Below are 24,318 nucleotides of genomic sequence, written 5' to 3' on the forward strand. Positions count from 1 at the left end.
CTAAGCCTCTTAGTTAATACCATGACTAATCTTTGATACCAGTATGAACCCCCTTCAAATTTCAAGTCCCTGCCCCAAAACACGGAGGAACTAGATTTTTCTCAATTAAACGGTTGTAAGAATTATTTTTAATACGGCAAAACACCAAATATTTGCTTAATCTTGTTCTCAGAAACAGCTAAACCATTTAAGTTGAAACTTTCCACAAAAATGTGACCTGTGGCAAAAACTCAGCATATAAAGAATGTTTCAGCCTGAATAGTTAAGGTTGGGTAAAGTTATAAGCAACTGGAGACAGGGCCTTATAGTAGGAAGTGTCAGACAAGTCTAACCATAAGCAGCACTACCAGCTACACCAATAATAGAAAATATTCCAGATGAGATTTTGTTTTCAAAATCATTAAACACAACCTACATATTAAAATAGCTTGATAATGTTTATAAATTTCAGTGATGAAATGAGGGCCCAGGTTTTGTGGTTGCAGGAAATAAATGTCTCATTTCATTTCTTATTAACAAATGACGCTTCTAAGGATTGATAATAATTGTTGACCAACTACTTTTTAATAGTCCCCATCCCCTTTTAAATATTTATAGGGAAAGCGTAACAAACTCATTTTAGATGGAGTGGATTGAAGGTGGGAAAAGTATTGTTATGATTATTAATAATGGTGCCTAAGTCACTTTTGAAAATGGAACTTACACTCCTAAGCCACTGAAGCACTTTTCAAAATTTTACCTTTTACGCCTATTGTGCAAGGATTTTCAAATTTATTAATTGAATGTATTACTATATATTTATTAATTAGAGTAGCAAGTACAATGAATGGACCTAAGCTCATTTACAGCATTTCAGGCCTTATATTTTTCAGTGTAAAACTAAATCATATAGGGGGAGATTTGCAAAAAGGCCAAAGGAATATAAAGGCACAAAGCCCACTGACTTCCATTAGTGAATTACTGATACAAGCTACACTGATATAAGCGATTCTAAATCAGAGTGTTGATACAGGGGTTCCTATTGGGTTAACTAAATTGGTTTAAAAAAACCCACAGCTTTGACAGACAGGTGCAACTTTTTATGTTGACCAGGCCAAAGTTAATTAGCCACTGTTAAATGCTTATGTAACCAAAATACCAGCAACTGAAACGAGACTGAAGAAATGTCAATGTAGGCTATAGGCATAGAGATAACTGATTATCTCATGAACTTTGAAGGTTTTTTTTTTACCTCTATAGGAGGGGCAAAAGAAACGAAGCAGAAACTTTGCACTATGCTAACAAATTTCCATCCCTGCCCCTTATCGGGACTTCATTAACATTGAGTATGAGATAGAAAACAAGGTTAAAGTAGTATTTTAATCTCTAAGCCTACTGAGTCAGCATGACAATAACACACAACTCAGAATTAATGAAGACATATGAGAATGTTTGCATTGCAAGAAGGAGATGGAGATAACAGCAGGTGAAAGGTCAAGTCCATTAGCAGAAAACAACATTTTAATTCAGGCTGCATTTCAGCAGGTTAGCCTATTCCCAGTGTGTCCACAGTGGACTAACCTGATGCTGAACAACCACCCTATTCAAGGAGGGAGAGAATAGTGGGTGTGACTCACCATTACTGATATGAATTGTGCTAGTCTCTTTTTCTTACATTTATAGAAGAAACAATAAGCCAGGAGTATAAAAGGGCTTATTTAGAAAACTAGCCCTCTGTTCAAAACGTACCTGAAATTTTTTCTTTGCTACAAAGTACTGCATCCGTCGTATCACCTTAATGGCAGCACGGTGGTGTTCTCGCAGCCTGTAGGAAAAATGAGACGAGTGAGTTCAGTGAAAGAGATCATCTCCAGCCATATAATAAGGATAATAACCTTCATTAAGTGCTTCAGTGACAAGTGAATGTTTATGTAAGAAGCAACAATTCCTTCTGTGGATACAACACACCATTATTGAGACCACACATACCAAAAAAAAAAAAAAAGAAGCTTTTAAAATCTGGAATTTTATCTCTACGGTTTATGCTTGGATGCAGTGTATTGCACAACGTTAAGTGGTGACCATATGAATCTCTCCCTGTGTCAAGTGAGCCCTCTCCCACCTCTCCTGCTTTCTCTTTCTCTCAAAAGCCCCAGACATGAGCATTTAGAACTTTAGCTCTCAGGTTTCTTTTTTATATACAAGCACCCTAGTATCGTCGCCTATAGTATAGCTTTTTCTTTCCAGATCTTTTGCAAGTTTTCCTTCACTTGCACTAATTTGTACTTTTAGAAAAACCATCACTGCATGAATTGTACTATAGCAGTATATGAAACGTTAACAATAAGTAACATATGGAAGTCCCCTATAAACACAAATAAAATAGAATCAAGAAATGCTAAGTACTTCATAATAACTGATTACCATAAAGCTTTTGCTTTTCACAACACATAGTATTAAACATTATACTTTATTTAATATAGATTATAAAAATGACAGGTTTTTCTTTATACTTTTAATTATATTTTAAAATATTTTAAATGTGATAAATATATTTTCTTAAAATTATAATCAGATATGTTTACGATTTATTCAAATGATTTCTTTTTAATTGTCATTCTTCATCTATAACAAATGAAAAACACTTAGTGTTATAGACACTTACCCACTATAAATACATCATTTTAAACTGGGCTACTTTGACTTTTATCCCAGTAGTATTCAGTACTTCTACTAACTACTAAAGGGCACAAGCAGTAGAGCAGTGCTGACGTTACTTAGATTTTCCAAATGTATTTTCTTTGTCATTTATTATCAGTAATGGTTGTTTATAAAGCCATATTTACACACATGAAGACTTCATTTGCTGCTAAATAGTGCGTTCTCTTTATATTGAGCTGACACCCTTCGTACCCTCCCTGGGATGGGAATCTCTCACAACAAGGTCCTTTACATGTTTAGGTCTCTTGCAGAACACAGCTCAGCAGTATGGTCAGCACTACACATAATCTGATTTTTCCTGAGTAGCCACACATTTCCTCCAGCAAACAGTTTTTCCACAGTGTAATTGGTGAAATTCCACCTTCTGGGAAATATTGCAAATGTTCACAAATTTGCTCCTCTCCCTATCTGGAAAACCAACCATTTTCATACAGAATGGTCTTACTCTGCACCTTTTCCAATTCATATATATGTTTTTTGAGGTGGGGCAACTAGAACTGCACACAGTATTTAAGGTGTGGGTGCACCATGGATTTATATAGTGGCATTATGATATTTTCTGTCTTATTATTTACCACTTTCCTAATGCTTCCTAATAGTCTGTTAGGTTTTTTGACTACGGTTGTATATTGAACAGATATTTTCAGGAAAATTATCCACGACTCCAAGATCTCTCTTGAGTGGTAACAGCTAATTTTGACACCATCATTTTGTATGCATAATTGTGATTATGTTTTCCAATGTGCTTTATTTTGCACTTAACAACGTTGAATTTCATCTGCCATTTTGTTGCCTAGTCACCCAGTTTAGTGAGATCCCTTTGTATCTCTTTGCCATCTGCTTTGGACTTAACTATCTTAAGTAATTTTGGATCATCTGAAAATTTTGCCACCTTACACTTCACTCCCTTTTCCAAACCATTTATGACTATGTTCAATAGCACTGGACCCAGGACAGATTTGTGGGGTGCTCTGCTATTTACCTCTCTCTCCATTGTGAAAACTGACCATTTATTCCTACCTTTTGTTTCCTGTCTTTTAACCAGTTACTGATCCATGAGAGGACCTTCCCTCTTATCCCATGCCTGCTAATTTTGCTTAAGAGTCTTTGGTGAGGGACCTTGTCAAAGGCTTTCTTAAAGTCCAAGAACACTATAATAAATTGATCACCATTGTCCACATTTGTTGGCCCCCTCAAAGAATTCTAATAGACAGACAAAGCACGATTTCCCTTTACAAAAGTGGTGATGATTCTTCCCCAACACACTGTGTTTATTTATGAGTCTGATAACTGTGTTCTTTACTACATTTTCAATCAATTTGCCTGGTACTGAAGTTAGGCTTACTGGCCTGTAATTGCCAGGATTATCTCTGGAGATAGGTTGCACAGGACAGTTAGTAGTTCTGCAATTTCATATCTGAGTTCCTTCAGAACTTTTGGGTGAATACCATCTGGTTCTGGTGATGGATTACTGTTCCATTTATCAGTTAAAATAGCTTTCCCCAGAAAAATGCTAGTTTTTAACCTGGTAAAAATTGCCTCTTGTTTTCATAACCCCTTCTCCTTCCCACCACATAAGGTTTTCCAGTGCATCCGTTTTTAATTGCTCTTTGTTTAATGCTAATGTTTACTTCTCTGAAAGGAAAACAGAAAATTCACACATTTCTTTTATTCTTCTATACCACAACCCCTTTAGAAACTCCCACATAACACTTGTTGTTTTGCTAACATTGAAAAAAGTCCCTGCATACAAGGCTCTCCTACTTCCCAGAGATTAAATGTTTTTGGAGTGAAAGAAAGAAATAAGGATTTTAATTAGTAGCCAAGGTTATGATTCTTGGTTGTTTGATGTCTTCTGCAAACTGGTAACAAATGCTTTAGTAAATGTAGAGTTTAAACATTAACTCACAATATTTGATTGTATGACCATTTGTGACATACCTGTAGTCTCTAGGTAGACAGTGGATGCATTAACAAATCTATAATTTCAGGGACTTCTTCCTATGTGCATATTTGCCAACCAGCTATACAGTACATTTTCATTCTCTAAGCAATATTTTCATGACTAGCTGCACACTCCTGAAAATCTGACCACTTTTAGCTGGGAGCTGAGCACTCTTGAAAATCTAGCCCCTAAATTTCACAGGTTTGGACTTGCTTAGCTTTGGGAAAAAGTTTTATAAATATTTCATGGGTAGGATCAGGGGGAGGGAGAGCTGAGTTATTAAAAAAAAAAAAAAGACATTTTCCTTTTGCAAGTATATTTACTTAAAACCATGCATGAGACTCTATGATATAGTGTTATGAACTTACTGGATATCTCTGAGGTGACCTGCAAGTAAATATGAGTGCTCCTAATAATCAAGAGAAGTAGTCAACACCATCATTATCTTAAAATGAAGCTTCAACATTTTTATGCCTGTAAAATCCAGACCCACAGAGAATCACTGACTGTGGCTTCAGGTGACATCCCAGCATGCATTATGCTGGACAGAAGCCAGGTAAGGCTTTTTTCCCCCTTTCCCAGCAATGTTTCACAGTTATTTCACTCTCGCTCTTTCTCTGAACTCTCCTCCTCCTCTTTCTTTATTTAAGTGAATTTAATGTTACTGAAAGACAACTCTAATGGCTCAAGTGTTCTTTCCAGATGGCAAGCTTGCAATGCACTGTAGGCTTGTTGTCGGGATCATCTCAGGAGGTGGGAAGGATATTATCGTTCTAATGTCCATTTGGTTTTCGGCCATAATTTTGGGACTGTCCATTGGTATCAGTTGTGACAATTGTCTTGTATCTGAACCAAGAATTTATTTCACATAGCTGACTGAGCAACCATCAGCGAGCTAATGATTTTCAGACACTGTAAATCTAATTTGAAATGAATTGGTTTCATGCTGTAGAAATGAAAGACTCTGTATCCCTTTAACAATCCCGTGAACCATCTTTGTAAATAAGTTTAATGTTCCTAATTTAAAAGACTACAATAAAAAAAAAACCCACTTACACATTAGAAAAAAGCACAATAGTCTCAGTATTGTCCACCCAAGGGGTCAAAAAATTAAGTCCATGCCCCAAAAATAATTAGACTGGCTTAAAAATCATGAGATTAAAATAAATAAATAAAATAAATGTTGGTTCCTTCTGACTTTCTGAGTCTTTATGGGTGCACTTGCTTTATGTTTTCAAGCCTCTCTCTGCAACCAATGGGGGCCAGAAACCATTTTTTTTTTAAATGAAAGCTGAGATTCTCATGCAATGTCATGATTTCAGCAACTGGGGCTTTAATGAAATTGCAAGAGCTGGCAACAAAAAGGAATGTCATTGGCAATTACAGATCCGTTTAACATAGTCCCTGATATTGCAAACTTTTATTCACATGCTTAACTTTACAGAGGTGAATAATCCCACTGACTGTAGCTGACTAAATTGAACTTCAATGGAACTGCTCACCTCTGTAAAGTCAAGCATATGCCTAAATGTTTGCAGGATTTGGGCTTTAGATTGTATGCCACTTACACAGACATTCTTCTTTCTCTGTGCTTTGTACATCTAGGGACATATTATCTGCACTCAGTTAAAATAAAAAAATAAAAAATAAAAAATAATCAGGGTTATCTGTCCCATGTCAGGCACTAATGTTTTTTTCCTTTATAAAAATCACATAAAAACACAGGACATTTAAAAACCAAAACAAATGAAAATGTCACCCATGTTTCAAGAGAGCTGACAATTGTGTACAACGTCCGCATGCACAGATTATGATAGTAGAAAGCAAGTGCATAACAATGACAGGCACACTTGTTATTCTTTAAAGGATTTATGCTTATCAGTGAAAACCATGTGTGCAATTTGCTGAGATAGATCAGAATCAGTTTACCCTTGACAAACAGTTGATGAACAATATGTTACACCACATTCGGTCATGTCAACTTGACTGTAATCCTTTAAATGTAATGGAAGCACAGCTGCATTCAATAATATATATTCTGACACTCACAAACACTGTACACAGATCACATGAGATTTTCAGTGGGCTTTAATACATGGAACGGAGCTCTGGAACAACAAATATAACACTGGAATTGTTAATGTCATGGGAATTATGCTTCTGAATTGACCGGTGTATATATACTTACAGGGGCATTTTTAATAATCCCTTGAAAGCTGACAGCAATACTAGGTCAGTAGGGCCAATGGATTAACACAAACCAACAGCATTTATATTCTGACATTTATAGACAAGGCTTTTTATTTGCACTCTAACATCAAGTAAAAATGTATGGCTGTTGGAGGCACTCCTCATAATATCAGAGTCAGGGGTGAGAAAAACCTAAAACAAAACTTTGTGAGTCAAGCATCCATATCACACATGAGATGAATTTCACAACATAGAATCTCTGCTGTTGGGCTTTCTTTGTTATTTTTTTCTTTTCCTCTTTTGCAATTAATTTACTCAGCTATAATGGAAAGTTCCACTTAGAGGAACAATAAACTCTTCACCAGCCAATCAGAATTCTGAAGCTGAAATGATATCCTTACCCCTTTAGTATAACATCAGGGCTGCAGATCTTTAGATAATCCTACAGCATATGCTGATTCACTAGTGAGACATTTATAATGCTCAGCAAATACTGTAGTGGAGCCACTTGCTCTAAGAGAGATCAAACGTGTCTTTGACCAAATGATCTTTTTTATAACAGAGGCCTGTGTCTACACTACGCGTTTATACCGATTTTAGCAGCGTTAAACCGATTTAATGTTGCACCCATACACACAACAAGGCCCTTTATATCGATATAAAGGGCTCTTTAAACCGGTTTCTGTGCTCCTCCCCGATGAGAGGAGTAGCGCTGAAATTGGTATAACCATATTGGATTAGGGTTAGTGTGGCCGCAAATCGATGGTATTGGCCTCCAGGCGGTATCCCACAGTGCACCATTGTGACCGCTCTGGACAGCAATCTGAACTCGGATGCAGTGGCCAGGTAGACAGGAAAAGCCCCATGAACTTTTGAATTTCATTTCCTGTTTGCCCAGCGTGGAGCTCTGATCAGCACGGGTGGCGATGCAGTCCCAAATCCAAAAAGAGTTCCAGCATGGACTGTAAGGGAGATTCTGGATCTGATCGCTGTATGGGGAGACAAGTCTGTTCTATCACAGCTCCGTTTCAGAAGACGAAATGCCAAAGCATTTGAAAAAAATCATCAGACAGAGGCCACAGCAGGGACTCAGCATAGTGCTGTGTGACAAGCGTAACGGAAAGCCAAAGAATCAAATGGAGGCTCATGGAGGGAGGGAGCGGGTACTGAGGACTCTAGCTATCCCACAGTCCCCGCAATCTCCGAAAAGCATTTGCATTATTGGCTGAGCTCCAAATGCCTGTAGAGTCAAATACATTGTCTGGGTGGCTCAGGGTATAGTTCATCAATTTACCCTCACTCCCCCCCGTGAAAGAAAAGGGAAAAAAATAGTTTATTGACTTTTTTATATGTCACCCTATGTCTACTACATGCTGCTGGTAGACGCGATGCTGCAGCACTGAACAGCAGCACCCTCTCCCCTCCCTTCCCCGGTGGCAGACGGTACAAGATGACTGCTATCCATCATCATCATCAGCCCGTGAGTGCTCCTGGCTGGCCTCAGGTGAGGTCGGCCAGGGGCGCCTGGGTAAAAATAGGATGACTCCCGGTCATTCCCAGTAGATGGTACAGAACAGCTGGTAACCATCTTCATCATAGCAACTGGGGGCTAAGCTCCATCAGCCTGGATTCTGTACTGCCTGGACTATCATAGCAGCGGGATGCTGGGCTCCTCTCCCCCGCACCATTTAATGTCCTGCCTGGACTATCATAGCAGCTGGAGGCTGCCTCCCCCTCATTTTATCTCACTAACAAGTCAGTGTTTCTTATTCCTGCATTCTTTATTACTTCATCACACAAATGGCGGGGGACACTGCAACAGTAGCCCAGGAGGGTTGGGGGAGCAGGGAAGCAACGAGTGGGGTTGTTGCAGGGGCACCCCCTAGAATGGCATGCAGCTCATCATTTCTGTGGGATCTGACACGGAGTGGCTGTGCTCTCTAGTATTCTGGTTCTCTAGCACACTTGCCCCATATTCTAGGCAGGACTGACTCTATTTTTAGATACAACATAAAGGAGGTACAACATTTTTGTCTTTGTGCTCCTGGCCGATCTCAGCCAGGAGCACGCATGACAGCAGCAGATGGTACAGAATGACTGATAACTGTCATCTCATTGCCAATTTACAATGGCATGGCAGACGGTACAGAACAACTGATAACTGTCTCTGCTATCTTGCAAAGGCAAATGAATGCTGCTGTGTAGCGCTGCAGTACCGCCTCTGTCAGTGGCATCCAGTACACATACGGTGACAGTGACAAAAGGCAAAACGGGCTCCATGGTTGCCATGCTATGGCATCTGCCAGACCAATCCAGGGAAAAAGGGCACGAAATGATTATCTGCCGTTGCTTTCGCGGAGGAAGGAATGAATGACAACACTTTCCCAGAATCACTCGCGACACTATTTTTGCACCATCATGCATTGGGATCTCAACCCAGAATTCCAATGGGCGGAGGAGACTGCGGGAACTATGGGATAGCTACAGGATAGCTACCCACAGTGCAATGCTCCAGAAATCGACGCTAGCCTTGGTACATGGATGCACACCACTGAATTAATGTGCTTAGTGTGGCTGCATGCACTCAACTTTATACAATCTGTTTTACAAAACCGGTTTATGTAAAATCAGAATAATCCCGTAGCGTAGACGTACCCATAGTTCCCTAGAATATAATGCATTTACAAAGGTATGTCCCCATCCTGTAATCTTAAATTTACACAGACCAACAGTGAAGTTAATGGGATTCTGCACAGGTGCAACAGTCCACACCAGCAGTTCAGATTGCGTATTTGGGGACTGAGGCCCCAGTACTGCAAATAAGCCAGTGGAACTTCCCATGAGATGTTGCTTTGCAGGATCAAGGTCAAAAAAAGTATCTCCATGAAGATGTCTTTTCTGAATGCAATCTCTACATGGGTTTCTTAAGTGCAGGAAGAAAACAAGCTAAATGGTTTGCTTATTTTTGTACTCCAAGAAAAATCCAACATTTTTTCTGGAAAAAAGGAAAATTTCAAGAGGTTGTTAGTCCATAACAGGGTACACAACACTGGCATTAAAAATGAACAATTTGAGAATTATTTAATATTATGGAATTGGCCACTGCATATGTGCAGTGTTTTACTAATTTAACAATATGCATCATAATTAAGATACAGAAAATTATCTACATAATGAATTTAAACAGCTACAATTCATTAGGTACCTGCTGTAATATATTCTTAGAAATGATGACTAAATATGTAGTAAACTGGTAAAATATATACAATTTTCAATGTTTCTCAAGAGATTTCTTTCCTTTTTTTGTTCCTATTTAAAATAGGTTGTCATACCCTACTCAGGAAAAAAAAGCCAGGAAATTCCAAATTTAAAGTTGTCACTCCATCCCGAGCACACGTCAATGTGGTTTCCTTGTTTGTTTGTTTTTCATAATAACATGGGCTCAGGGATGGATTGGCAGCCTAAACTTTGAATTTCCTGCCTTTTGTTGATTTGTGTCACAGTCTTCACGACACAGGTTTGGAACACATTCTCTGATTTTGCATTGCTTGTCTGTTTATTTTTAAAAAGTTGCATAATTCACTTAGAGGCAGCATTTATTATATTTAAAAAATCTTAATTTCATATAAATTCTTTAGTAATTGCATTAAATAGTGGCTCACATGCTCATTTCAGGAAAATGCTTCACATACTGATTTAGAACTAATGTAAATATTATAGCAATGAGGCAAAGGAAAGGTGGTGCTAATTTCCTGTTGATACTGTTTGTATTTTTTGCTCACTTGCACAATATATTATCATCAGGACCATCATGTTTGCCACAGTCCTTCCAAGGTACACAGACACTGATATTATCTGAGGTTAAAGCTCAACATTGTCTATTCTGAATGAGCTCTATGAGAACTCTGAAGCTTAGCAGGAGAGAGTCACAGATTTATATTTTGTACAAAACGCCCATTTTTCTATAAATCTATCACTGAGTTGAAGTTGAGCTCAGTTTTCAAGCATGTTTAAATCCTCTGCAGTCTTCTTGGATTTTGACCTTAGACAGAAATAAAGCACTAAGGACGAAGTCTGAAGTGGGTTGGCTTGAAGTTTTTGGCACTAATCTTTATTTAGACTTGAACTTTATCTTTAACACATCAGATTTTAATAATACACTTTGCAAGTGAACTGGCCATTTTCCACACAGGCACAGAAAATTGTTCCTTGTAACAAAATCTGGTGGAAGAGATTCCGAATACCTACATTAAGCCATTTCATTAGTGCATTAAGTCTAATGAAATCTTTCATCGTTTGTTCTCTAGAGGCTTTCAGTATTGAATTTGCTATGGGCCAAGGTTATTCTTGTCTTTTCACACATTCTGTCATTCCTTGCACATTATGCTTGAGGGAGCTGCTCATTAGTGAACAATGTTTTAAATGTGATGGGTTGAAATGGATTAAGTTGCATCTTCATACATTATATAACAGGAAATGCTTGACCACAGTACTAGAGACTGAAATCAGAGTAACTGGCTATTGAAAACAATGTGTACTACCCAGCTTTCTTTTATTTTTTATTATTATTATTCATTGTTGGAACTTGGCAACCATTATTTACTTCAGATATTTAAGAAAGACTTTTGTAAGAAACTTTATGATTTACTGAGAGCGCTCAGCAAAAGAACCTCACCCATAAATGATTCATTAAAACATCTTAAGGCTGTATTACTGAAAGCTGCCCTAAGTGTTGGAAAAGTACAATGACATTGTCAGGACAATATGAGTCCAAAATTTAGAATGAATGAAAATAGGCTTGACCAAATCTTAAGACTAAATGAAATGTTTCTATAGTCTTTTCAAACGTATGGAAACTGCTTATTTTTAAAGGAATAACTTTCCCTCTAGTGTTTGCAACCCAAACATTCCAGTCTCCTGCTAATATGGGATTAGAAACTGACTGCAAACACAAATGAAATTGATTAGTTTATTTTTTCAATGACCACACTGGGTTAAATGCACTGTTTATTTTTTGCATAAGTGGTGACAAGATTTTTAAAATTCTTTCAGTTTTAATAATCAACAGTGTTATTAGTAATTAGATCTGGGCAAGTAATTTTGTCATGTATAACGTATTCATTTAACTTAGCCTTTTTCTCTTTGCAAACTGTCCATGAACAACTTATGATTTTCTCAAACGTATTCGTTATTCTAATTACTGAATCATTCAGTATCACCATTAAATAATTTCTGTGATGAATTCCTGGTTTGTAGTTTGTTGCACATACCTAATGTTAGAAATATGGCCAGTTTTGATTAGATTTATAGATTGCACATTGTTTTTGTTCCCTGATTAGGGGAAGGTAATGGTTTGGCTTTCAATGTGAATACTATAAATTACAAATTCAAAATTCAAGCTCTCCAAGAATACTCTGCTATATTCCCTTCAAACTCAATCTTTTGATTATCATTTCCACCAATAAAATATTTGGCTATACTATTCACTGAATGTGAACATAGCCAAAGGATATTAGTTAAAAATTTGAATTAATATTTGCGGGATTTTCTCCAGTATTCTCTCAGTTCCATTAGTAACAGATAAAGAAATCTGTTTTTTTTAAATATATGAATTTTAAACCCAACAGTGTCCCTTCAATGCACTCCTATTTCTATTTGACACCAGCCTTCACTTCTGCTCCCTTAAAAACCAAACCAAATCAAACCTAACATGGATTTAAGTCAGAAATCACCTATGTAATTTATCAATCTCCATCCCCCTTTGCTTTAGAGACAAAATCGTTAGCTTGATTTGTGGTTTCTTAACAAATGTGGAGACAAAGCAACACTGCATACATGAAATATACAGTATAATGTCTTTTGAAACCTAATAAAGAAATGTGTTTAATGTGTTTGGCTAATAGTAAAAACAGAGTACTTGCTAATAAAAAGCATTTTCAGAAGAGAACAAAAATTTGTAGAGCATCTTTCACGCTGAAGGTTATACAATGATTTATATGGTATTAATGATAGTTGGTGACTATGACAGTGATTCAGGAGAACATAAGTATTTAGAACAGAATTTAAGATTTACTTAACTCAATGCCACTTAAGCATATGCCTGAATGCTGTCTAGAACAGGATGGTAAAGCACATGCTGAAGTGCTTTTCTGAATCTGCGCCTAGACATGATTTAGCTGGGGGTTGGTCCTGCTTTCAGCAGGGAATTGGACTAGATGACCTCCTGAAGTCTCTTCCAACCCTGATATTCTATGATTCTATGCAAATGTAACAGCCAGTATAAGCTCAGCAATAGGTAAGGTGAAGCACAATAGGTATTTGATGGCCAGGACATTGTGGACCTTGGTTTAATGTCTCAAGACTGAAGCATAATCTCTCTTTACAATGCAGCATCTCATTTATACTGCAGAACACTGATAGAATTGGGTAAGGAACTCAAGTCCTGGTCATTTTACAGTTGGATCTTCCAAGAACAAAGTTCTGAGAAATATTTTCATGGCACTATTCTCAACTTTAGTGTTCTGTGGGTTCTTCTGCCTCTTCCCAGGTTCTTGTGGATCCTCCTCAGCTGTCCCTCTATTATTACAACACACCCTCAAAGTCCTGTATTACAATCACCATCTCCTAGCTAAAAGACAATAGAACAGCAATCCTATCAGAGCTCATTGTTATAGTTCTTTAGCTGGTCAGTGGGAGACACATTTATACAGAATGCAAAATATTTTAAAACAGCTCTGCCTTCATTAGTTCTTGTATATTTAATGAAGGAAAGCTGACTATTTTAAGTGCTGATGAGGTGCAAACATCATAGTTAAGGTCATACATACTCTTTCAAGGCCAAACTCTCTGCTGGAGTAAATGGATGCAGCTTCAGTGATTTCATTGGAGTTCCACCCAATTACAGCAGGAGAGAACAGTGGCCCCTTCTGTGAATGCTTGTGCTGGAAATCTGGTGAGTGCAGACTCTCTCATGAGATTTCTTGTACTTCCTGAACAGTCTCTGATATATAGTTTGACACTGCTGCTTCCACTCCTGGCACCAGCATTTGCTAAGTTGCACAAAACAAACTAAAAGTTGAAAAGAAAATAATCATTTTTTTAACTCCACAGAGTTAGGTTTTGTGGTAAAGATATGAACCAGATCTTATTTGATCAGAAATAATAGGGGATAAGTGGTAAAGAAGTATAGCTTGCACCTATCTGGCATCCAGTGGATGTGCAAAATGAGTGCAACTTACATACCAAGTGAGTAGAAGGTAGGTAGCAGAAAAATTAATAGGAAGGTACCAGCACAAGAGAAAGCAGCCGTCCATTTCATACTTGTTCTATACTCCCTGGTTTGATGCTCCACCTATGGCGTTGGCCCACTTGTACTGAATATCCTTTGAATGCCAAATTGGTGCAAATTACACAACTTTACTATACAATATGTAGCTTCTATGACAACCTAGCTCTCTGTTGAATTTGTCCTTGAGATTTCCATGAGCATTGTACTCCTCACCCCAAGTCTGAATTTAGCCCATTGTGTTTAATCTTAAATTGGATGGTCTAGAACATCTACCATACACTGAAGACTTTACTAGAGCTCTGCAAATCTGCGGATATCTGCTTTATATCCATGAACCATGTTTGTGGACCGCGAATCAGATGCGGATAGAAATTTTGTATCCGTGCAGGGCTCTACACGTTACATAAACTATTTAATTGAAACCTGTAATACATAGTCAATGCTGACCTTATCGCACCAAAATCTTGAACCAAACTCATCAAGAGCACTTTGGATGTTTGCTTTTGCTGCATATTGTAGTTTATTTTAACCATCCCTCCCTACCCCCCACATCTTAATGAAGACTTGCCATGAAATGCTACTTCCAGCTACTAACCTTTCTCGCTTTGCAACAAAAGGAAGATTTTTTTATTGTATCAACAGTGAAAGTAGTTCACTGGGGAATAGTGCTAGGTCAAAACAATACTGCATTGCTTCTTATTAAATTACACATAATGGCTGCAGTCAGGGCCTCCTTCAATTTTCTTGCTCCTGTCCCAATAATTTTTTTTTCTTTTAGTTGTGGTGAATAGAGAAGCAAAGGGATTTCCTACTTCATACAAAGAAATGACAGGCAAGGGGCCAGATTCATTGGTACACTCTAGCTTCTTTAGCAAGGCACAGCAGTTGAAGGCTTGACTATACCCAGCAGTTCTAGATAAATGAAACTACCATACTCATAAAATTATGATCGACTATGGTCTTGCCACCCTGCCCCACAGCCAGCTTTGCAGTTACAATGAGAGGAGTCTAAGAGGAAAAACATCAGAAAACAAATGACCATCACCTTAAATGGTCACAGTCACCTTAAAAAAAAAAGGAAAGGGACATGGATAATACTATTTCAGGGGTTCTCAACCTTCTCCACACGCACAATGAAGCATTGGGATCCCTTCTCCCATTTAGCCATAAAAAAGGGAAAGTGATTGCAACCCTATTGAAGCCTCTCTGCAACCCCTAGGCTGAGAACTCATGTGCTATTTCATGGCTGTGTGAAATATGTCCTGTGGTTTTTTTGGGTTTTTTTTTTTTAAATCCACCATACAAGGCCAAAATCTGCACTGATTTACATCTTGTGCAATGTCAGAATTCAGTGGGATTGCATGGGTTATTAGGTTAGCACAGCTTTTGGCACACTGTCTCTATGGGAGTTTTGGATATTGCTTACACAGAATGAACGATAAATGTGTCGCCTTGCAGCTACACTTTTTGGTGGGTGTATCCACTGAGGAAAAAAAAGCAATAGAGGACAATAAAATAAATCTCCTGCAAACAAGTGTTTTAGTTTGTGAAAGCTGAAACAACAAGTACTTTAAAAGCCAGGTTAGATGGGACTGTAATATCGGGGCTTTGTTTCCAATTTTAATACCATCATAAGAGCAAAAGATAGTTAGAATCATAGCTCAAAACCGAAACTTTTTAAACTGGAAGCGCTTTCAAAGATTTGTTGCTTTATAATGGTGGAGAAACACATGGGATTTCAACTTGTGGAGAACAGCCTTTCCCTATAAATCAAAGAGTAATCTGAAACCAAGAAACAGCACAGGGGCTCACATTTATGGATTTAAAACAGATGAAGAAAAAACTTACTCTTAACCCTTTCCTTATAATTTCTTCCATGTACAAAATGCACACTAATAAACAAGGTCTGAATAAAAATTAACATGGTAAAAAATTAAGCTCAATACAATCCTGAAAATGCCTAAAACCTCAGCTGTTTGATTAGCTTCCCGTAGGTTACTAGCAAAGAATTGTCCTAATGCAGAGTATTGTAAAATAGTTAGAGCATAATCCACTATTTGGACTGTTCTTTCATCAACTTTTATTTAAGCAGTTTATCTTGTGGAGATTAGGATCTCTTTTATAAAGAATGAACAGCAAATGCAAGCCTCTGGTTTTGAATGTCAGGCCATATTTCACTGGGAAAGCTCTAACTAGAAGCCTGTCATCTCACCATAAGATTATAAGCTACTTAATCAGGCAAAAGGAGAACTAATACCAACACATTAGCAATAATTTCTGCAAAGAAATTTGTAATAGCACTTGCATAATATAAGGAGGGCTTATTTATTGTCTTTTAAGGCCTCCACCTAGTACCCTGGTGTTTATTTTGGCTTTTCATTCCGTCCTTCCCCATAGTGTATTTGATGAAAGAATACAATGCTGCTTATTGGAAATAAGTACTTAACTGGATAATGTCCACATACAGAAAAACATAACAAAATAAACTTAATTGAAATATCAGCACTGCAAAGAAACTTCAGTTTAAATGGTGTCAGGGGAGGAGTTTCAGCGCCACACTCATTCAGATTCAGTGCCTGAGTCCTAAAAAAATAAGTGCTGGATTGGAGGGGCACGATGTAAGATTTTTGAAAATTGGCTCTTATTAAAATTCCAATATTTTTAGCATGAATAATCATTGGTTTACTGTACAATGATCGGAAGCGCTGGGAAGCTGTTCCGGCTCCCCTCACCCACCAAAGTGCTGGAATGGCGTTCTGTAGTGTTCCAACGTGACTTGAGCTCTGCTTACATTCATTTTTAGGTACAATTACATGATGAAATGTAGAAATGGACTAGGACTAAAATAAAGCATGATACTCTGTCAAGACAAGCTTCTGTACCAACAAAACATCCTGCAGGGAATGGGGAAACCCTAACCAACCAACCTAGTGCCTCCGAAAGCGCAGCTGAAGAGAAGAATAAGAAAGATAAAGATAATTTTTGGCTAGGTCTAACATAACTCCTTCCATGTACACATGTTGACAGTGCTCATCAGTTTTAATCAAACCTTTGTCCCTTTATTAGCCCTGATTTAAGGAAAGCTTAATGTGCTTTTTAATCCTTCTCTGTTGATGAAGTAGATGAGCACGTTTGTGTGCTTTCCTGATAAGGGATGTTTTTCTGATCTGAAGCTTGAATACAGAATGATGTTCACATGTCTAAACGTCTCTGATATTACACACTTGATCTTATCAAAAGAGTAGAGTAGAATAAATTGATTAGTGTGAGCTATTGTGTGTGTTATAGTAGCACCCAAAGGTCCCAGCTGTGATTGAAACCACACGCTCTGATGATCACAGAGCAGACATATAGGCAGAAATAGTCCTTACTCCCAAGACTACACAGTCTGAAGTCTTTTGAGACAGTTCTGCAAAATTTGTGCTTCCTTTGTAAGCGCTAATTTAGCAAACTGCGGGTAAGGAGAGAGGTTTAAATAAATTAGCATAAAAATATGACTCTTGACACACCAAATAATGCTTCAGCAGGTTTTTCAACTAGCATAAAAATCATCATGTACTTTATCAGAGAAGAACTCAGACCCAAACTCTGGATTTGAACACATCCAGACTTTAGGGAAGTTTGGATCCAGATCCAAAAAGTCAAGGGGAGTACTTATGTACTAAAAGCTCTGTACGTGCTGAAGTCATTGCATGATCAGGGTCTAAATCTGTATTCACAAAGCTTTTATGGCAGCAAAGCTGAGTATTCACTTGAGCAAAATTTCAGGCATAAACTTATATACTGGGTTGAAACTTTTTTTTTTTAAATTGGCCCCAAATGTCTAATTTTCCCTGTGTAATCTAATGGTTAAAGAATATGCTGTGTTAATGCCAAGGCTGCCCAGGGGGAGGGGGGAAGGGAATTTGCCCCAGGCCCCCACGAGAATGCTCTCGCCCCGGCCCCACTTCCGCCTTCCCCCATCCTCTGGTGCCTCAGCGCATGACATCCAGGAGCGGCCCTGGACACAGCTAAAGTGGTGTAGCTCCAGCGGGGCCTAAGCTCCTCCCCGCTCAGAGCCGCATGGTAAGGGGGCAGGGCTGTGAGCTACGGTTCTGCTGGAGCCATGCTGCTGCAGCGCTGTCCAGGTGCCAGGGCAGCTCCTGGACACAGCACACTGAGGCTCCAAGAGAGGGAAGAGGTGGGGGTAACCCAGGAGCAGCCCTGGACAGAGCTAAAGCGGCGTGGCTTGGGCGGGGCCTGAGCTCCTCCCTGCTCAGGCCGACTGGCGGGAGCTTAGGCCCTCCTGGAGCCACACTGCTGTAGTGCTGTCCAGGGTTGCTTCTGGACGCGGCGCACTGAGGCTCCAGGAGAGAGGGGAGGCGGGGGTAAGCAGCATGGCAGGGGGCCGGGGGTGTTGGATAAGGGGTAAGGAGTCCTGGGGACAGTCAGGGGATAGGGAGGGGGCAGAGGTTCTGGGGGGGGCGGTCAGGGGATGGGAAATGGGGGGTTGGATGGTAGGCAATCTGGAAGTCTGTCAGGACTCAGCGGGGGGAGGGTGGATAGGGGTTGGGGCAGTCAGGGGACAGGGAACAGGGGGGTTGGTGGGAAGTGGTGTCCCAGGGTGGTGGTTGGGGAGGAGGTCTTGGGGGGGCCAGAGAGGGGACAAGGAGCAGGATGGGTCAGGGATTCTGAGGGAGACAGTCGGGGGGCAGGAAGTGGATATAGGTCAGATAGGGGGCAGGGCCAGGCTGTTTGGGGAGACACAGCCTTCCCTACCCTAAAGTTCATTCAGTAGTTTGAGGCTTGCAGACAGCTATTTAACACAAAGAGCCAAGCTGTTATCTTTTCCATGGAGGAGGGATCACATGAGAAGAGCAATATCCTACACAACATACCTCCTTCCCAACCCTACCAAGGGAGACCCCCCGCTTCCCTGCATTCCCCGAGGCTCCAGAGGGGTTAATTCAGTAGTTCTCAAACTTTTGCACTGGTGACCCCTTTCACATATCAAACCTCTGAGTGTGACCCCCCCTTATAAATTAAAAACACTTTTAAAATATATTTAACACTATTATAAATGCTGGAGGCAAAGCAGGGTTTGAGGTGGAGGCTGACAGCTCATGACCCCCAGTAATAACCTCCTGACCCCCAGTTTGAGAACCCCTGGATTAATTTAATTTTAGCACCCTGTGTCCATTCACATGGATGTGCTATTTTGAGCATTTCAGTTTTCACAATATAAGCTCATCCCAGATTCTGGAACAAGCTCAAATTCTCAGTTTGTGGAGTATGTACATAAGCTATACTAAAAACAAACCCACAGTAACCATCTCCAGTTTGTGAGGGACCCCGTGGAGCCAGTCTCTAGGAAACAGATACATTCATAGAGGTTAAGTCCATTAATGGCTATCAGCCAGGATGGGTAAAGAATGGTGTCCCTAGCCTCTGTTTGTCAGAGGGTGATGGATGGCAGGAGAGAGATCACTTGATCATTATCTGTTAGGTTCGCTCCCTCTGGGGCACTTGGCATTGGCCACTGTCAGTAGACAGGATACTGGGCTGGATGGACCTTTGGTCTGACCCAGCATGGCCATTCTTATGTTCTTATGTTCTAAGCTAAATGAACTCAAAGTTATGGAGACAGATATGAGTCAAGGAAGCCAGCAGAGTATCAGAAACCTGGAAAAATCTCTGACTCAATGGGCTCAGGCGTTTGGTCACAAGCTGAGGTGGTTCAAAAGTTTTGGATTTTTTTTAAGCAGAATTTTTTTTATTGTTTCTTTAAACAAACACAGCAAGCAGCGAATATTTGGCCACACACTTCTGAAACCCCAAACCATGTTTAGGTTTTGGCAGACTAATTTCAGCTTTTCAATTAAAAAAACCACAACAAATTTTAAAGGAAAGCAGACATTGTCTGTGATTTTTTTTCTGCTTTTTAGAAACCTCTAGTTTTCGATCCAAAAAGTTTTGACAGAAAATATTTGTCCAACCCTTTTAATGAGCTTTAGTGCCTTTTAGCACTAGCTGATGCAGAGAACCAGTGATACCTTGTAAAGGTGACTTGAAAAGAAGTTTTCTCAAAACTGGGTTTGTGCCGAGATGCAGAAGGTTTTTAAATGTTTATTTTCCCCAGGGCTGTCAAGGGGGGGGAGGGGCAAGTGGGACAATTTGCCTCGGGCCCCGCAGGGGCCCCCACGAGAATACAGTATTCTATAGTATTGCAACTTTTTTTAATGGAAGGGGCCCATGAAATTGCTTTGCCCCAGGCCCCCTGAATCCTCTGGGCAGCCCTGGTTAATGCTACTGCAAAAAGAGAGGGGAAACTTCGGGAGCTGATACGCTGGAAACAGAAGCTGACTAGGGATAACTATTCTGGTATGTGAACTCTATTTCATCCTGCGGCTTTAAGCACATGTTTAGATCAAACAATGTATTTTAGGCCTATAAGTTGTTCTCTAGTAAGTTTTATATGGAAACTGGCATCATTTTAATTACTGTCTGTTCTGTAAAGACTCTCCCTCTCAAATCAGATGCTCCCCAGAACTGAATGTGTAAAAACCCTATATATCTTAGACTGTAAGTTTCTCTGACAGGAAAAGTGTTGTACTCAATGTTTGAAAGGTGTTATGTAACTATACGATCGGTATGCAATAAATCATCATTAATACCAATGATAATTAACTTGTAACAGGGCAACATAGTGAAATATTTCTTAAAAATTGGTATACTTAATGACTTTACATTTTCACAATCAGCATTTCCACAAAACCTAATGCAGTGCTCATGAAGGCCCTATCCAATACCCATTGTAGTCAATGGGAGTCTTTCTATTGACTCTTTTGGTCAATGCAGGATGGGGCTTTTCATCTTGAGACAATGTATTTGTAATATTATTTTTCAGTGGTATATATACATATGAGGAAAGCTGATGTTCAAAGAAATGTCAATTAACATTTTTCTTGGCAGTCTCAGTTTCTGGGTATGAAGATTAAACCATCTCTTTTGCCTACAAAAAGTCACTGTAGCTCAGGATGGAGGCACATCAGCTGAGAAACATGGGGTGGCTTGCACTGGTAGCATTCATGCTAGCCTTGTTGTGGGAATCTACAGAAGACTTCTTACTCAGGATTATCAACATGCACTTTTCATTAACACAAAATATACTGCAAAATATTACATAGACCTGGAATGACACTTTAGTTGGCATTTTGTTTTACTCTTTTCATGTGTCAAGTAGATATATCCATGACTACAACCAGGTTTGTCCAGGTTGCCTTAACCAAAAAAAGCAAGACCCTGACACAAATAACTATACCCTTTTGAGCTATAGCTGTTGGTCCAAATATCCAGCTAGTACAAATTGGCATAGCTTATTTGACTTCAATAGGCAGGCTAAGATGGCAGATGAAATCTCCTCTCTTTTGAGCAACACTGCATCTGACTCTTTTGTCTTCTGCCCCTCCATGTTACTGTTATTTATTATCCAGCATTTCCCCATCAGCCCTTCTCTCTGATTTTGACCCTAGGTGCTTTCTCTTTTCAATCTCTCGCACTCATCCTCAGTGACCTCAACTTGCTAGTAAATATTTAAATAAATAGTAAATATACAGAGTTTTGATGTTGATACATGATTTTAAACTTAGTTTTTCTGACACAAGTATTTTATTTGAATCCTTATTATTGTAGCACTATTCTCCTTCAGCATTAGAGTCAATGGGAGAGGTTCCAGTAAGACTGAAATATATAGGCCTGGAATATAATTGGCTTTACCCTGTCAGGCTATAAGGTCACAGTACAAGTCAGATGTGCATTTCTTTTCCCAGGAGTGAGATGATATATCTGGAGAGAGTGAGAAGGCAAGCAGAATGTACATAAGCCACGGATGAAATGGCTTCAGAAGAGTCAGATACATAGATAGGGGACATTTGCCTTTCCCTGCATACCCTTTTAATTTTCATTACTCTTCCACCTGGTTTCTTAAACTTACTGTCACTCAATTAATTTATGGAGGCCATTAGTCAGGGTATGCATAATACTATAGATATTTCTTGCACATTAGTAATGATCAGTGACTCACCTTCCCCATGTTGGAAAGTGGTATTATTCTTGCTAGAGTGGATTGTATGTTTTTCTTTTTTTCCTGATTATTCAGGTTTCATATAATGTACACATGTACGAGCTGCAGGAGGAGTATTAAAGGAAAACTATGGTTCTCATCTGTCCTACTATTCGTAAGATTGTCCTACCTTTTGGGGAAAACTGCTTATGAGCAATTCATGGACCTGAAAATTTTCTTTTGAGGCCCATGAAATGTTCCTATGTTGAGACTATGTGAAGAACCATGAACATGTCATAATATTTTGATGCAATTTCATCATGTTGTGAGCAAATGAATTATGTTACTAATGGTTTAAATACAAATGGGCAAACCAGTTAGGATAAAAGAAGAGCCAATCTGAAACATCACCTAGCTTTCAAACCAGAAGTTGACCAAATGGCTCACAAAACTGGGTAATGGCCTTTCACCTTTAGGCTGCAGCAGCAGTTTGGATGCCACCCAGACGCATTGTAACTGGAAGTTGCTACAAACCGATGTTTGGTAGGTGCCTTATGCAAAAAGAACTGTCAGAGTTCTTAATGGACTGAAAAACATCACCAGAAAAGATGCTAATTGGCAACCTGGTTGTCTGTCTCAGAAATCAAGGACTGAATGATAATGTCCTTAGGTCAGAGTTATATGAGCCTTCCAGGCAAGCTTACTCTGCTGCTGCTGCTGCTCATTTTGGGTGCAATTCATCTTTGTGCCCACACAAGATCAATACATTAATTACATCCCATTGAAAATAGGTCTTAATGTGAGGGTAAATTGCACCCTCTGTGGATAAATAGAGAACTTCAGCCTCTAGCACCTCTCAGAAGTGCTATAGAGGCCAGATTTTTAAAGGGGAATTCTGAAAAGCTCGTTTGTAAATCCCACTAGGTGCCTAAACACCTTTAAAAACCGGACACTACATTCATACAGAAATAATTTGAAATAACCTCAAACCAAACCAGAAACCAATACATTTTTAGTTCTGAGAAGTTTCAGATAACTTTCTTCAAGCTAATTTTTGTTTGTGTGCAAGCCAGGACTTGAAGTTCAAGTGCTGAAATGCCACAAGAAAGACTGTTCCTATGGAATTTCCAGCCCTAGTCAAAGGCAGGAAGAACCAGAAAATTCATGTGAAACCCTGTTCCCACAAGACTTCCAGCCCAAGTCTGCAAACTCAGGAGGCTTGGATAATTCTGAAAGACTCCATACCTTAGGATGTTTACTGGAAGCTTTGAATGTTTGCCTATCACTAGTCCCATTGCAGGTTTAAATGGTCAGTATGTCCTGCAATTGGCCTGCCTACACCAGATCTGATTTTTCATTTATTTATATAATTTATTCAGAGTGCAAGTTTAAATATGCCTCATCTTATTCCCCCCTCCTCCCTTTCCTTTTCCCCTAGTTTCACCATGCTCGTCTCTTGGAATGTATGTGTATAAAAATAAAGTAACAGTAAAGGAGGCAAAAGATGACTTGTATAATTAGGTGGTTAAGCTATATTTGTGTTTTAGTGTGAATTTATTTTACTAGTCTAACAGAGGAAAAGTTCTTGAAGTGCTCTCTCCCTTCACTGCAGGCAGGATTGAAAAACTTCTAAAGTGTTGCCTTACCAAACAAAGATACAGAGCCCTGAGGGGATGGCTTGTGTGCAGCCAGGCCTGGAATCAGGAAAGCACTTAAGCACGTGCTTAAATGCTTTCCTGAATCTGGGGCCAACTGGATGCCCTGGTGTTGCGTGAATTGAACAAGCACTGCAGTGGAACAGACACAGTCAATTGTGTAAGGTTCAGCTTCAGATATTGTACGTTGATAAATGACAGCATTAAAGTGCCATAGAGTAATAAGTAGTATTCCAGGCAACTAATGCCACAACTGAAGTCAGCTATTTAGAGTACAAAGAACTGTTTGAGAACTGCATTTTTATTCTCCTCAATAGGCAAGATAGTTAAAATAAAGCCTTGCAAAAGTTCAGTTCTGATCACAACAGTTGGTATTTCCATATGGTACACACAGTTAGCAGCATAGGTAGACTACTTACAGACCAGATTTCCCCCTTCCCTTCTTACTAGCCTAATGGCCTCTAATTTCCTACCCAATTATGGCCTGTTCCATAAAAGT

General features: G+C 39.2%; 1 protein-coding gene across 1 annotated transcript in view; it reads right to left on the reverse strand.

The window, feature by feature from the left end:
* The window catches only part of KCNQ1 (potassium voltage-gated channel subfamily Q member 1), a 564,083-nt gene that overhangs the window by 160,688 nt on the left and 379,077 nt on the right, over positions 1 to 24,318 (reverse strand). The window contains 1 exon segment of the mRNA XM_030560570.1: positions 1,729 to 1,804. Coding sequence (XP_030416430.1) covers positions 1,729 to 1,804 — 76 coding nt within the window.

This window comes from Gopherus evgoodei, chromosome 4 (assembly GCF_007399415.2).
Source record: "Gopherus evgoodei ecotype Sinaloan lineage chromosome 4, rGopEvg1_v1.p, whole genome shotgun sequence".
Classification (NCBI taxonomy): Eukaryota; Metazoa; Chordata; order Testudines; family Testudinidae; genus Gopherus; species Gopherus evgoodei.